The following is a 13644-nucleotide window of genomic DNA, read 5'->3' on the forward strand; positions in this document are numbered from 1 at the left end:
GTGCCTTTAGAGCCATGGTGCTTAAATGTCATGAAGCCATCAGACTGCTAAAGAATTTCCCAGGAAGCCTGTTAAAAATCCACAGCCTGGCTGTACCTCCAAGTGATCCTGATGCCATCTGGTCTGCCTGGGCACAGCTGTGTCCCCAGGGCCTGGCATGGCGGCCCAGAGCAGAGAGGGGCTGGAGGAAACACGTGCTGACTCAGGACTCAGCTCCTAAGCCCTCTGCCTGGTTTAAGGGTGGCTCCTGGAGGAGGTGGCATTTGGGTTGGGCCTTGATATCTAATGGGCTTTCTGCTTTCTGGTTCATCTGTTTGTTTTGCTGTATTTGGGGTGCTTTTTGATTCCAAAATGAGTTTGTGCTTCTTCTAGAACTTTTCTAAGCACAGAAGAAAAGAAAAAAAACTCGCCCATCGTTCCAAAACCCTGACACAACTAGGATTCCCTTTGCCACCTTCTTCGCTAAGCTGTTGATGCCCAGAGCAGGAGTAGGGACCAGTGAGGGCAAAGGGCTGGGGATGAAAGCAGGCTGAGTGTGGTGAGAGGCCAGTGAGCGAAGAGCGGAGGCCGTGGAATATTCGAGCAGCACCAGCTCATGTCAGGCTCCCCTCATTCTCACACACCCTGTTTCAGGCCTGTGGCCCCAAAGTTCAGCGGGTGGAGGGCCCATCCTTGAGGGATCGGGGACCTCAGCCAGGGACTGTGAGTGCAGCCCTGACCCCTGTCCTCCCTCTGCTCAGGTGCTGTTCGCCCTGAACCAGACTCTGCTGCAGCATGAGAGTGTGCGGGCCGGGAGCCTGCAGGCGCCCTACACCACCGAGGACCTCATCAAACACTACAACTGCGGGGACCTCAACGCCGTCATCTTCAACCACGACACCTCCCAGGTGAGGCTCCTCTCCCCAGGCCCAGGCAGCTTCCAGGGCGCCAGTATAACCAAGGCTTCTAAGAAGGTGTTTATTAGACACCTTCTGTGTGCCAGATGCAGCTGGTAAGCAGGAGCTCTTGGCATCCCTGCTACAGATGGGGAAACTGAGGCTCAGGGAGGGGAAGAGACGTGCTCAAGGCCATACCACTTAGTTGTTATCAAGTTGTCAAGAGCCCTTCTTGAGCCTGGTGTGTGTGACTCTGGGACCTAGACCCTGCAAGCTTACCCTGTAAGAATAGGGAAGCCTCGTCCAGGCTCTGTGCAGCATCTAGGAAGATTAAAGCCCAGGGAAGGGAAAGCTCACAGGTGCTCAGAGCTTGGGCTTGAGTCCAGTCCAGGGCGCTCTGCCTCGATTCGAGTCCTAGAGCAAAGATTAACTCCAGGCTGGCCAGACAGTAGGAGGGAGTCAAGGAGTGGACCATGGCTCCACCAGGTCTCCTGTTGCCCTTGGGATAATTCTAAGGTACTTCGTAGGCAGTCAGGACCCCCGTCCGTATTCCACCCTCTGTGGACCTCATCACAGCCCAGGTCCTCTGCCACACAGGCCTCATTCTGAGGACCTCTGCCACTTGTAGCCCTTCCACCAGCCCCACACACCTTGCCCTTTCCCACTGCTCTGCCTTTGTTCAGCCTCCTCCCTCCGGGTTTCCTCCCATGTGGCTTTGGTCTAGTGTCATCTCTTCAAAACCACTCTGATGCCCTGGATGGAGTTAGATATCCTCCTGGGCCCCTCTAGGTCCTCTGTGCTTTCTGCGTCTGGTGCTCAGTTATCCATTCATTCAAGAGGCAGCTGAATTAGTCAGAACAGGCCATCTCTATGCTCAGGACACTGCAATTGCTCCCCGTTTTTCTCAGGGTAAAGCTAGAATCTCTGTGATGACCTGCATGGCCCCATGGTCTTTCACCATGGTGGACCAAGTGTCTTTCACCCCATGTCCTCTGCCTCCCCCAACACATCACTCCATCCACATGGGCCTCCCTGCTGACCCATGAGCCCACTTGCACACTTTGTCTTTGCACTGGCTATTTGCTCTGCCAGGAAGGCCTTTCCCAAGCTCTCACCATGGTTCACCACCTCTCTTCCTTCAAGATAGAACTCAGATATCATCGTCTCGGTGAGGAAGGCCCAACTTCCTTGGTCTAGAATTGCAGCCTACCTCCCACCTCCCCACCTGTCACCTTTCTTGTGCTCTGCTTTTCCGTCATGGCTTTTTATCATCTTCTCGCACACTTACATATCTTGATTCATTGATCAGTGATTATTTGTTATCTGTCCATTCCCACTACAGCATAAACTCCCTGAGAGCAAGAATTGGGGTCTGTTTTATTCACTGATAATGAGCCTGGCAGAGAACAAGACTCAGTAAATATTGGGTGAATGAAAGAAATAATCTGTAAGTGCCAGTCACAGGGATACGGAAAGGGATATGGCAGGGAGCTAGAGACAGCTGCCTTCATGGGACTGGGGGTCTCTTAAGAGAAAAGGGGAGATTCAACTAGCGATGCCACAAAGCATGACCCTTGCCACAGGGGAGAGTAGAGGATGACCTTAGAGCCTGTGGCAGGAGGAGGAATTTAGGTGGGCTTGGAGGGAGGGGTGGAGCAGGGCTGGGCAGAGATGGACACATTCCTGCAAGATGAAAGGTCAGAGAAGAAACCTGCCTTGGCCACAGACAGGAGGCGCAAGAATGTGCCAGTGGAGGAAAACACGCGGACGAGCTGGAGGCGAGAGAGAGGGAGGAGGGGAGAGAGTTCAGGCTGGAGGCATAACCAGGGACCCCACTAGTGCAAGGGCATCTTGCCCACCCTCATCACGCTGCCCTGTGCCGGGTGTGGCACAGAGCGAATATCAGTGAGCGATGCCACAAGGCAAACGCAGGCGTGCGCTGTGCTGGGTGCAGAGAGTACGGGAGGGAGGGTCAGGAGGCCCTGCACAGGAGGCTGGGATTCCGGGTGCTCTGACTCTCGCTCCTGGAGGAGAGAGGGAGGAGAACCCTGGCAGCCCAAGGCTCACAGTTGCATCACCAGCCAGTCACCCCATGATAGAGCCTGGCCCTGCATCCTCTGCCGGGCAGAGGCTGGTGAGCCCTGGGCAGCCAGGGAGCTGTATGCTTGAGGGGAACCTGGGGCAAGGAGTGTGCAGGACAGAGCTGTGGCCGCAAAGCATAGCACTCAACTGAGACGGGGAAGAGTGGGGCGACCCCCGGGCATGGCAAGCTCAGAGTTTCTTTGCGCCTGTGTCCAGAACCACTGACACATCTCTGGGAGGTGAACTGCCTCGGAGGGGTCTCTTCACAGTGCCTATACTTGAAGTGGGTTAGAGGACACAGATGGATTCGCCCACCCAGATTAGAAGAGCAATCCAGGCTGCACCCAGGGTGCATAAGCAGAGTCTAGCCCTCACGGGAGGGACTAGGCAGCCCTGCCCCCAGACACAGACAAGCCTAGCGTCAGGGTATCCACGCTAAATCCAGGGCCCATGTGCTAACAGAGAAGGGCTCTGTAGCTGGAGGCCTCGCAGGACCCAGGGGCTGGAGGGGAGCCGTCACCACTGCAGCTGGGGAGGGCTTCAGGGAGGAGGTGATGTGAGAGCAGGGGCTGCCAGATGCAGATGAAGGCAGGGACTGGCCAGCAGAGCCAGCTGTGTGGCCAGTGCTCAGGATGGTGGGGGGTCCTGAGGAGTGACCAGAAAGCAGAGGGCAGACCATGTGGGGGTGAGAATGCTCACTGAGGGGCCAACTTCTGGGGTGTTTAAGCCAGACAGAGATGTGGTCAGAAAGTTGCCTCTGGCGGCAGTGCTGAGGTTGCTGGAGCAGCCTCTGGAGGCCGGGGCTGGACTGATGCAGGGCCCAGGATGATAACTCTGGTGGACAGGGACCAGGCACACCTCACGCTTGGTCTGCTTCTTGATCTGCTTCACTTCATTCCCCTAACCCCACATCCCACCTTCAAAAATGGCTGAGGCCCTGGCCTCCCACCGCTCTCCGATCACTAGCATTGTCAGTGTCCCAGATCAGCAGGGCAATCCACTGGGAAGCCTTCTCTGAGCCCCCTAGCTTGCATTAGGTGTAGAATAGTCATATATATATATATATACATACATATAATCCATATTCAGATACTTTTGAGAGTGAAAGGTCAAATATAATTGAGTCAGAATAACTAGCATGCAGCAATCTACCCTAGCCATGAACTGGGACTGTCCTGGGCAAACCAAGACACGTGACCACCCTATTCCATGTACCCACATCACTCACTGTCCTCTGAAAGCACACACCCCCCAGTCTTCTGATCCCCACACTGGCCAGGAGCCTCAACCAGGGCAGCAGGCCCAGTCTGAGGTTTCTCTGGACCGAGGTTTCTCTGGCCTCCTAAGTGGACAGAGGGCTGGACCCATGGAAGTTCTTAGAAGATGTCTATTGGATGGACAAGGTAAAGAGAAGGGATGAGGTTGTGACATTAGCAGACCTGAGCACTTGACCTCTAAACCACCCAGTCCTAGTTGAGAGTCAGGGGAGTCTCATGGCCCTGTTCCAGTTCTGCCAGGCCCATCTACTCATCACTCCATCTTGGATCCATCATTCTAGGGCCTTGGGGACCTGGCACATCCTCTTTAAAATTTTTTCATACGTCCTGCACGTGAACTTGTCGCAGGAGATTTAAGGCTCCCAACAAACCTAATGACATCATTAATTTGCTTCCATCCAGCCAGGCCTCATCCTTGGCATGAAGCCAGGGCCCATCAGCATGAAACATGCAGAGAATATCAGCCAGCTGCTGGGCAGCTCAGGGAACCGAATGGCTAACCCAGCCTTTTTACAGCTTTGACATTGGACTTTCTGGTTCTTGTTCTTTTTTAAAAAGAAAATCTATAAAGAATGGATGGAGATTCAGCTTCCACAGATGCACACTCATATTTAGGGAGCCAAGGAGAGAGGGCTGGACACATCACAGGTCCCAGGAAGAAGGCATATGCCTGGACCCTTGGAAGAGGGGAAGGGAAGCGGAATGCTGCTTTTGTGGTCTCTGATGATCCTGAAGACCATCTTTCTGTCATCTCCATCTCTGTGCAAGGCCACCCTTTTCTGTAGCCTCTGCCATCAGAGGGGAAAGATGAAGGAGCCAGCTCCATCCTCTGAATTAGTTGTACTGATGTCTAGTCAAGATTTCCTTTCTACCACACACTGTGATAAGCTAGTTGTACTGATGTTTAGTCAAGATTTCCTTTATACCATGACAATGTATATAGCACTCATGTGACCAATTTAGAAACTGAGTCTCAGAGAGGCCAAGTAACTTATAAGTTACAGTAGCCACCCAACTGGTAAATGGCAAAAGAGGGATTCTAGCCTGAGCTGACCCGGCTGTCTGACCTCAGGACTCCCATTCACTATCTCCAGAGCTGTTGCCTGCAAGCCTATTCATTCATCCACGCATTCACCCATTGAAAAAATATTTATTGCTTGGTACAACATTGTCCCACATTCTCTTCCATACACAGGGAATGGAGAGGAGCCTGTGAGAGCCATGTTTCCAGAAATAACCCCTCGGAGTCAGTCTCTCTTGTGCTCCAGCCCCACTCAGAAGTCTGAAGAATTTCCTATAGCGGCATCAAGTCCAGATGTGGCCCGGTTTGTCAGGGCTGCCGACAATCTCTCCCATGATAAGGGGTGGGGGGGGGGGAGTAAAAACTCCGTTCCTTCATGTATCCATTTACCAAACAGTCCCCAAGCACTGACTCTGTGCTGGCCCTGATGGGGCACTCGGAGAGTTGCTGCATACGGTTCACCAGGTTGTGCACTGCTCAAGTGTAGGGAAGGCAATGGCAACCCACTCCAGTGTTCTTGCCTGGAGAATCCCAGGGATGGGGGAGCCTGGTGGGCTGCCATCTATGGGGTTACACAGAGTCGGACACGACTGAAGTGACTTAGCAGCAGCAGCAGCAGCAGCAAGTGTAGGGAACACCAGTCACATCATTGTCTTGTTCCTCCCAGCACAGCATACCAGGCCTTTCTGGCAGAGAAGACCCTCCCCTCTCTCTTGGGGAATGTACTCATCCTTGGCCAGCAGACAACAGAGGCAGAGGTCTCCCAGCCTTCCCTGAGTCCCTCTGGGTTCAGCCTCCACAGATACCAACATTTTCCTCAGAAAGAGGGTTGAAAACTCGTCAGTGACTCTAGAAGCCATGTGACTGGGCTAAAACCTGCAGGAAATTAGTCTTCCCATGCCACACTCTCCATCTGGCTAGTCCACCAGTCATCGAGGCCTTGGGGCCTGTGCTTTGGGCCTGGGTTGGTGGAGACAGAGTGATGAAAGGGGGGCCTCCAGGTGGAAGACATTCTGTGAGCAAGGGCTTGAAGGTTAGAGTGACACCAGGGGGTTATGGGGAAAGAGGGTTCATTCTGATTCATGGCCTCAGGTTCCTCGGTCCTTGGCTTCCCCTCCAGCCCCACCCACATGCTAAAAGACACAGTACTGGAGCACTGGATCCACCATCCAGGTTAGAGAGGCAGCACGCTGGGAGTGAGGAAGGATGGCACATCTTTATACTCAAGGCTCCAGAAACCTGTGCTGGTCACCGACTTTGTGCCGGGCATTGAGGGCCGAGGAATGACACAGGTGCTGTCCCTGAACTCAGGGAGCTCTGTGCCTCATTCAAGAACATGTCAGAGATGCTGGCCTTGGACCACGTGGCTAGGTGTGGACATGGGGCTGAGAGCCAGGAAATATGGATAGTTCCAAGCCAGATTGTTGAACAAGCCATCATTATGGGAGGAAGCCTTGGTCCTGGAGCTGAAGTTTTCAAGAAGGGATGGAGGGTTTGGGTTATACCCTGGGAAGTGGTGGAGCTGGGGATGGGAAGATAGTGGTGGCAACGGAAAGTGGTCAACCAGGGCTCATACACTGGGGAAACCAAAGGCTATGACTCCTCCTCTAACCTCTTTGGAGGGGGATGGGCTAAAAGGTGTCCACGACAGCACCCATCATGTCATGCAATCCCCCACAGTAGCCTCAGTCCCACCTTGTAAATGAAGAAGCCGGGACTCAGAAAGGTTTAGTAACTTGGCCAAAGTCCCACAGCATCAGACCAGGGCTGAAGCCCAGATCGGCCTTTCTGTTATACCAGGCAGGCAGCTCAGCTGACCGGCTACACCTGCTTGCTGAACCAGATTCGCTATTCGTGCCAGGGACAGGGTCATTGCCACAGGGAGAGCCTCCCATGACCTCAGTGTCTGGAAGCTGAAGTTCAGCAAGGCAGAGGTGCAGGAGTGGTAAGTTGAGTGAGGGCGGCAGCTGGGGCTCGCAGCCTGGCTCTGCTCTTCAGCTAGCTGTGTGACTCCACCTGCCTCTGGACCTTTTGCTCTTCTTCCTTTATTCATAAAACTGGGATAACCGCAGTCATCTCAAAGCATCCTGGAATTGATGAATAACAATAAGGTAAGTAGCCCAGACAGTAAAGAATCTGCCTGCAAAGCAGGTGACCCAGGTTCAATCCCTGGGTCAGGAAGATCTCCTGGAGAAGGGCATGGCAACCCACTCCAGTATTCTTGCCTGGAGAATTCCATGGACAGAAGAGCCTGGCGGGCTACAGTCCATGGGATCTCAAAGAGTCGGACACCAGTTAAAGAGACTAACACTTTACTTTTCATTTCAACCTGGCCCCACACTGGGCTGTGTGTGCTTATTAGAAGCCCTCCTTGCTCCGGAAAGAACTGAAGGCAGCCTCTGTCTTGCCTTTTCAGCTGCCCAACTTTATCAACACCACCCTCCCACCGCACGAGCAGGTCACAGCCCAGGAGATTGACAGCTACTTCCGCCAGGAGCTCATCTACAAGAGGAATGAGCGCATGGGGAAGAGGGTCATGACGCTTCTGCAGGAGAACGAAGACAAGATCTGCTTCTTTGCCTTCGGAGCAGGTTTGGGCCGGAGTGGGGAAGGGATTGTCTGCAGAATCCTTCAGGGCTGAGAGATTTGCTGGGCTCTCTACCTTATAAAGGGAAAAGTTGAGGCCCAGAATGAGCAGGAAAAGCCACCTAGTGTTCAGCAGAGCTGGGATCCAAAGCAAGTCCTCCGCCTCTGGTCTAGGGTTCTGTTGTAACAGTCCCCATGGGTAAGGGCAGTGACTGCTGCCAAGAGCAGGGCAACTTCTATGGCCCCTTCATGCCCCTGGAGGCCATGTTGAGAGGCCAGAACTGAAGCCAGCTCCCAGTGTCCAGCCCAGCCTTGGGCCCACCCTGCGGAGCCAAGGCCAAGATGGTGAGGGCCACGTGGCCCAGTGGGGAAGAGGGTAGCTCTGGCATCCCACAGCCCTGGCTTCAGATCCCAGCCCTCTCTGGGTGGCCTGGCCTCCTCAGGCTCCAGGACGTCTCAGAGGCTCAAGTCTTCTATGAACGGGCAGTGATGGCAATAATTATGTGATGAATTGAAAAGACCTACCTTCCCAGATGACTCTAGTGGTAAAGAGCCTGCCTGCCAATGCAGGAGACATAGGTTCAATCCCTGGGTCAGGAAGATCCCCAGGAGAAGGGAATGGCAACCCACTGCAGTATTCTTGCCTGGAAAACCCCATGAACAGAGTAGCCTGATGGGCTAGAGTCCCTAGAGTCACAAAGAGTCAGACCTGACTGCAGGAACTTAGCACACACTCATGCCTTGTAGAACAGTCACAGAGATCAGTACCACGGAGCAGTAACTCACAACGGCAGCCACAGTTATTGGCGTCATCATGATGATGGCAGTGAATACAGACTTTATCATCACCAGATGCTCAGGTGTGGGACCTGCTCAACATCACTCTCCCGGTTCCTCTCTTCTCTGCCTCCTGCTTCTTCTCTCTCACTCTTTCTTTCCTTCTTTTCCATGGCTGTCTCTGCTGAGGACAGCGCTGTACATGTTGGGGCCAGGATACCACGTCCGCCTCCTTGTCAAGTTTTGGCTCCAGAACTACAAGACAAACGTTATTTCTTCTTATTCATGTTGCTTACAGTTTGGGCTGAATGAATTCACCTCCTGTTTTGTGAGAATTAAATGAGGTGGTTGGCTGCCCTCTCTCCCCTCCCTACCCTGGCTGAATACCCACATGCTGCCTGCTTACATCAGGCTGAGTTGGATCAAGCCAAGCAGTCTATCTAACACAGAAGGGCTTGTATGAACATTCTGATTCATAGTTGGAAATCTTCCCCATCCTCACTCATTCAACCCCAAATAGCTAAAGGACAAGAGCCAGGGTTCATGTGTCTGCACCTGTCTTCCCTCCCTGCAGCCTTCAGCAGAGGAAAGGCACACGAGAGGGCCTCAGAAACATAAGACTTCTGTGATGGCCTCTTTAGGGCCACACCTACAACTGGACAGAGAGTTCTGGCCTCGCATTGAGGCTGTGCCATGATCCAATGTGGCCTCTACCCTCCCCTCCCCGGCCCTGGCAGCCAGTTTACTCATCTTTCACTATCTACTCATCATGAGTAGATAGCCAGGACTCAGTCGGGTCATCTGTGATTCCAGGAGCTGTTTAAACACAGATTTATGAGAAGGGAGGGTTTCCTGTAGGGGTGGGAGGGGCTTCCTGAAGGAAGCAGGAGAAGCAGGACTTTGCAGGACTCCTGCTGGGGATCTGGCACAATTTTGGTGACCATGCGGGAAAGGAAGTGCTCCCCAGCATTCCTTTTCTGAGCCCCTCCCTCACTCACCATCCTAGCCCTCCCCCCATGGGCATCTGAGTAGTGCTTCCTGGGCTAGAAAGACCCACAGCTGACCACAAAAGAGGAACTCGGAGCTCAGCCAGCCCCCAGGCTCCCCCACTGGCCCAAGAGAAGCCCTAGAGAGCCCAGTCATTGAGGGAGGCCAGTAAGGGACCAGCATTCTGCATGCTCCACCTGCCTCACCTGTCCCCGGGCTCAGGACCAGGCACTCATGGGCCGGGGGGTAGCTAACAGCAGCTCCTTCTGTGGATGTAGGAACAGGAGAGCCTAGAGCTAAAAATCACAATGGCCTGGGCAGCCCCTGACACTGAAACCCCAAGCCCATAAGGGCACAAGTGTCCACTCAGGCACAGGCCAGCATGCAAGCCTTCTGCCCACCTCCAGTTTCTTTCCATCTCTGAAGTCCTTGTGATTCCTGGTCAGTTCTTTGGACAGACCACCCAAAAGACCTCACACCTGTCTACTCTGTCCATCCTCCCTGCCACTGTCCTGGCCCAATCAGCTCCATCAGCTCCAGCCTCCTGGTCGTCTCCCTGCTTCCCATCTGCTTCCCACAGTGGAGTGGGTGAGCGGTGCTGGGTCCGTCTCCCACCCGTGCCCTGAACTCCGGGAGGGCAGACTCCACTTACTCATCCCTGTGTTTTCAGTAGCACCTAATAGGTTTCCAGCTCGATGAATATATGGAGGAATGTATGAGTGAAGGCAGGAATAGATGGATGAATGTTGACCTGGTCTCCTGGGCCTGGAGAGCCTGGGCCAGGCCAGCAGTAAAGCCAGAGCAATGGGAGCCCCACCTAGGCTCTCAGAGACCCTGTGCCCTGTAGCAGGAGGCCCAGGGTGTGGGCCGATCTTGCCACTTCTGGCTCAGCCATACCTGGAGCAGAAGGCCTGTTCAGTGCTGCACATTTACCCTCATCCTAAGAATTTCAAAGCTGGACTCAGCTTCCAAGCTCGAGCTTGCCCACCTCATCGCAGCCATAGGCAGGCTGAGCTCCACAGGGGCCAGGATGTGGGTGAAGCTCATGGTCAGTTGGGGACAGAGCCAGGATGGGTGCCTGGGCCCGGAGCTGTGGTCAGGGGCTCTGCTATCACAGGCAGGCAGGGAGCCAGCTGAGTGGACCTGTGACAGCCAGTGTGTCGGCATGGGACCCATCCTACATAACTCGTGGTGACAAAAATCCATGCCTTCCTCGCTGTGTCCTTATGTCCATGTAGCTCCCGAGTCCCGTGTCCTTTGGCAGGCTGAGGATGTACATGCAGGGACAGGCTAAGAGCTCTTCGGTGGTCTGCAAACTGCAGGTTTGCCCGCTCCACGGCATCCTCTGGGTTCCTGTTCCATTTTGGGCCTTCCAGGACCCCCGGGCACTGGGGACCTGAGTCAGCCTGACTTGCAGCCCATGCCCTGTCCATCCCTCAAAGGAGGTGCAGGGCCCCTGAGGCTGTGGGAGGGAGGGTATGTACCCCTGGAAATATGCTTCTTTATCCCCCAAGAGGTGTCTGCTCGTGCAAAGTTTTCTCAATCCAGTTTCATGGATGTCCCTAGGAAATAGCTTAGGATACAGAAACATAATTATAAGACTCCCAACCATCCCCAGCCCAGCCTTGCTGGTTCTATCACTCTACAGCCTGAGGTTCTGCCATTCTACAGCAAACCAGCCTCATAGGCCAGCCTCAGACTCGCTGGGTGAGAGAGAGAAAGAGTCTCCACCTGCCTGGTCCATTAGCACCTATCTTCCCCAGTTCAGCCCTGCTCTAGAACCCCTTCCTGGGAATCCAGAAGCACAGACTGGGATTCCCAATGCTGTAGGCCAACTGGTCTCTCCTCTGGTCTGCTCTCCAGGGGGGAATTGATGCAGAAGTTGAGAGCTTTGGAGTTAGTCTGCCTGATAAAAAGCCAGGCTTCATCACTGTTAATTCAGAGAAACTGGGAAAGTCATTTCACCTCCAAGACCTCAGTCTCTCATCTGTAAAATGGGGATAATACACCTGCCTCATTGGACTGTGCTAGATGTGCTTTAGGTAGCAGCATTAAACTCTCTACTGCGGTGGATGGACCCTTATCCAAAAGGCTCTACTGAGGACTAGCCCCACCATTCCAGGCTCTTAGATTGCATCACCCCTCTCTTTGCAATAATCCCATGAGATGGGAGCTATTATACTTATTTTGCAGGTAAAAATAAGGCCCAGGGAGGATGAATGGCTTCCTCAAGGCCACAGGCAGGCAGACCTTCAACCTGATTCCTGGCCTCTTGGGTCTTCTTCCAGGCCATTCCCTGCCTGCGCCCCCCCCACCTCCCCCCCACCCCCACCCTGCCCCCCACTGCCCAGACATGGTGCCCTTGCTGTGTACTTCCAGAAAGGTTGACAATATTGTGGGAAAGTGTCCTTCTATCTGGCACATCCCATAGAAGAGTACTGTCCTTGGTGTCTGTGATGTTTCTGTATCCAGGCACTGTTTGACCTCTTCTGGAGGTTATTCAGCAGGTCCAGGGGCAGTAAGGGTGTGGACATGTGTGACAACTCTGAACAGGCCCAGATGGAAGCCCCACCTCCCTGTGAGGTGGCTGTGGCCAGGGTGCAACCCCAGATGTTCTGAAAGGATCCAGGCCCCTGCATTGGAAGGGTGTATTGGCCTGGGGTTGGGGGAGAGAAGGGCTGATTCCCAAATGCTGGGCCCATGCAGTTTGACAAGGTGAGCCTGAGGGTCCTCAAAGAGCCAAGTGTATCCCTGGATTTCCTCTGGTCTACACATAACTGAGAAAAATAAGTACAAGGTGGTAAATTTTTTATTAATGAAACATTCAGTTTATAGGCTTATCTTATATTCTGAAATCATCTTCTTTCTACTGTGTTTGAAGATAAACATCTTTTGCTTTAAAGAAAAAATGATGGTGATATGAGACAAATGGGGCTTTCAAAGGCCTTCCTTGGCAAAATAGAAAGTTGGTAACTGTATTATTTTTCCCCCTCACCCACTTTTTCTTAAGATAGAATCTGGAACAGAGTGCATAATGTAGGGGCTGGTTGGCAGAGCTGGGCTGGAGACACGAGCCAAACTCAAGGGTAGACCAGTTAACCTGCAGGGCCTGTTCATTTTGAATTCTGACAGCCAGTGGTTATCATATATCCTGTAACCCTAGCATGCAACAATCTGAATATAATTCTAACTTCTGACTTTCCAAATTCCTTGGACCCTAATAGCCTGTTGTTCTAAGATTATGTGGTTCTCATATCCCAGCCTTCCATCATCATAGCATTCTAACCCTCTCACAGAGTTTTCATCAATCACTCTTGAATTCTTTGGAAGGAGGATAGAGCTAAGAACCTTCCAGGGCCTGGAAATCCCTCCACGTGGGACTGTTGCCACCTGTCCCATACCACAGGAAGCAGAGGTCCAAGCTTCTGCTTCTTCAAATCTAATCTGCTTCTTCAAATCTAAAGCAGGATTTAAAGAGTCTAAAGCCAGGTTGTGGGAGCACCAGAGACAGAGGTACTGTAGCTGTTTCCCCAAGCACCCGCACATCCAACTTCCGGGCCAGGCCAGCCTCTCTCACACCCCAAATGAAGCAGACCCATAACCGAAAACACACCTATGGGGCCAAGACACAGAAGTTGATTCATGATGAAGACTTGGGCTTGAGGAAGGGGGAGACAGAAACCCAACACACTGAACACCAGTAACATTTAATAATTAATAACAGCAGCCATTGCTCCTTGGAGAGTGGGCACCATCCTGCTTGAAGAACACCCAAATCCATCAGTTCATGTGGCTGTCATGTCCTCAGTGCCTCTTGGAGGGAGATGAAATGATATTTATTATTCCCTTTGGTGGGTGGGTAAATCAAGGTACAGATAAGTAGAGCAAGAATCTTCGAACTGAGTGAAACAGTGGTCAACAATGACTAGGCCATTCTTCCTGACAGGCAGTCTCCACCAAAAAGTCATTTAGTTGCTACTCTGTTCACCTGAGAATGCCCTTCCCCTCTCCTGCCTGGGCCTTCAATGACCTCCTCTTT

The 13644-nt window shown here is 52.9% G+C and overlaps 1 protein-coding gene across 3 annotated transcripts in view; it reads left to right on the top strand.

Annotated features, from left to right (window-relative positions):
• The window catches only part of TRABD2B (TraB domain containing 2B), a 219183-nt gene that overhangs the window by 178873 nt on the left and 26666 nt on the right, over positions 1-13644 (top strand). For all 3 annotated transcript variants that reach the window (XM_043876128.1, XM_043876130.1, XM_043876131.1), the window contains exons 3-4: positions 741-887; positions 7672-7846. In XM_043876128.1, the coding sequence (XP_043732063.1) occupies positions 741-887; positions 7672-7846 (322 nt within the window). The remainder of the gene's footprint in view (positions 1-740; positions 888-7671; positions 7847-13644) is intronic.

The sequence above is a fragment of the Cervus elaphus genome, chromosome 20 (genome assembly GCF_910594005.1).
Source record: "Cervus elaphus chromosome 20, mCerEla1.1, whole genome shotgun sequence".
NCBI classification, from domain to species: domain Eukaryota; kingdom Metazoa; phylum Chordata; class Mammalia; order Artiodactyla; family Cervidae; genus Cervus; species Cervus elaphus.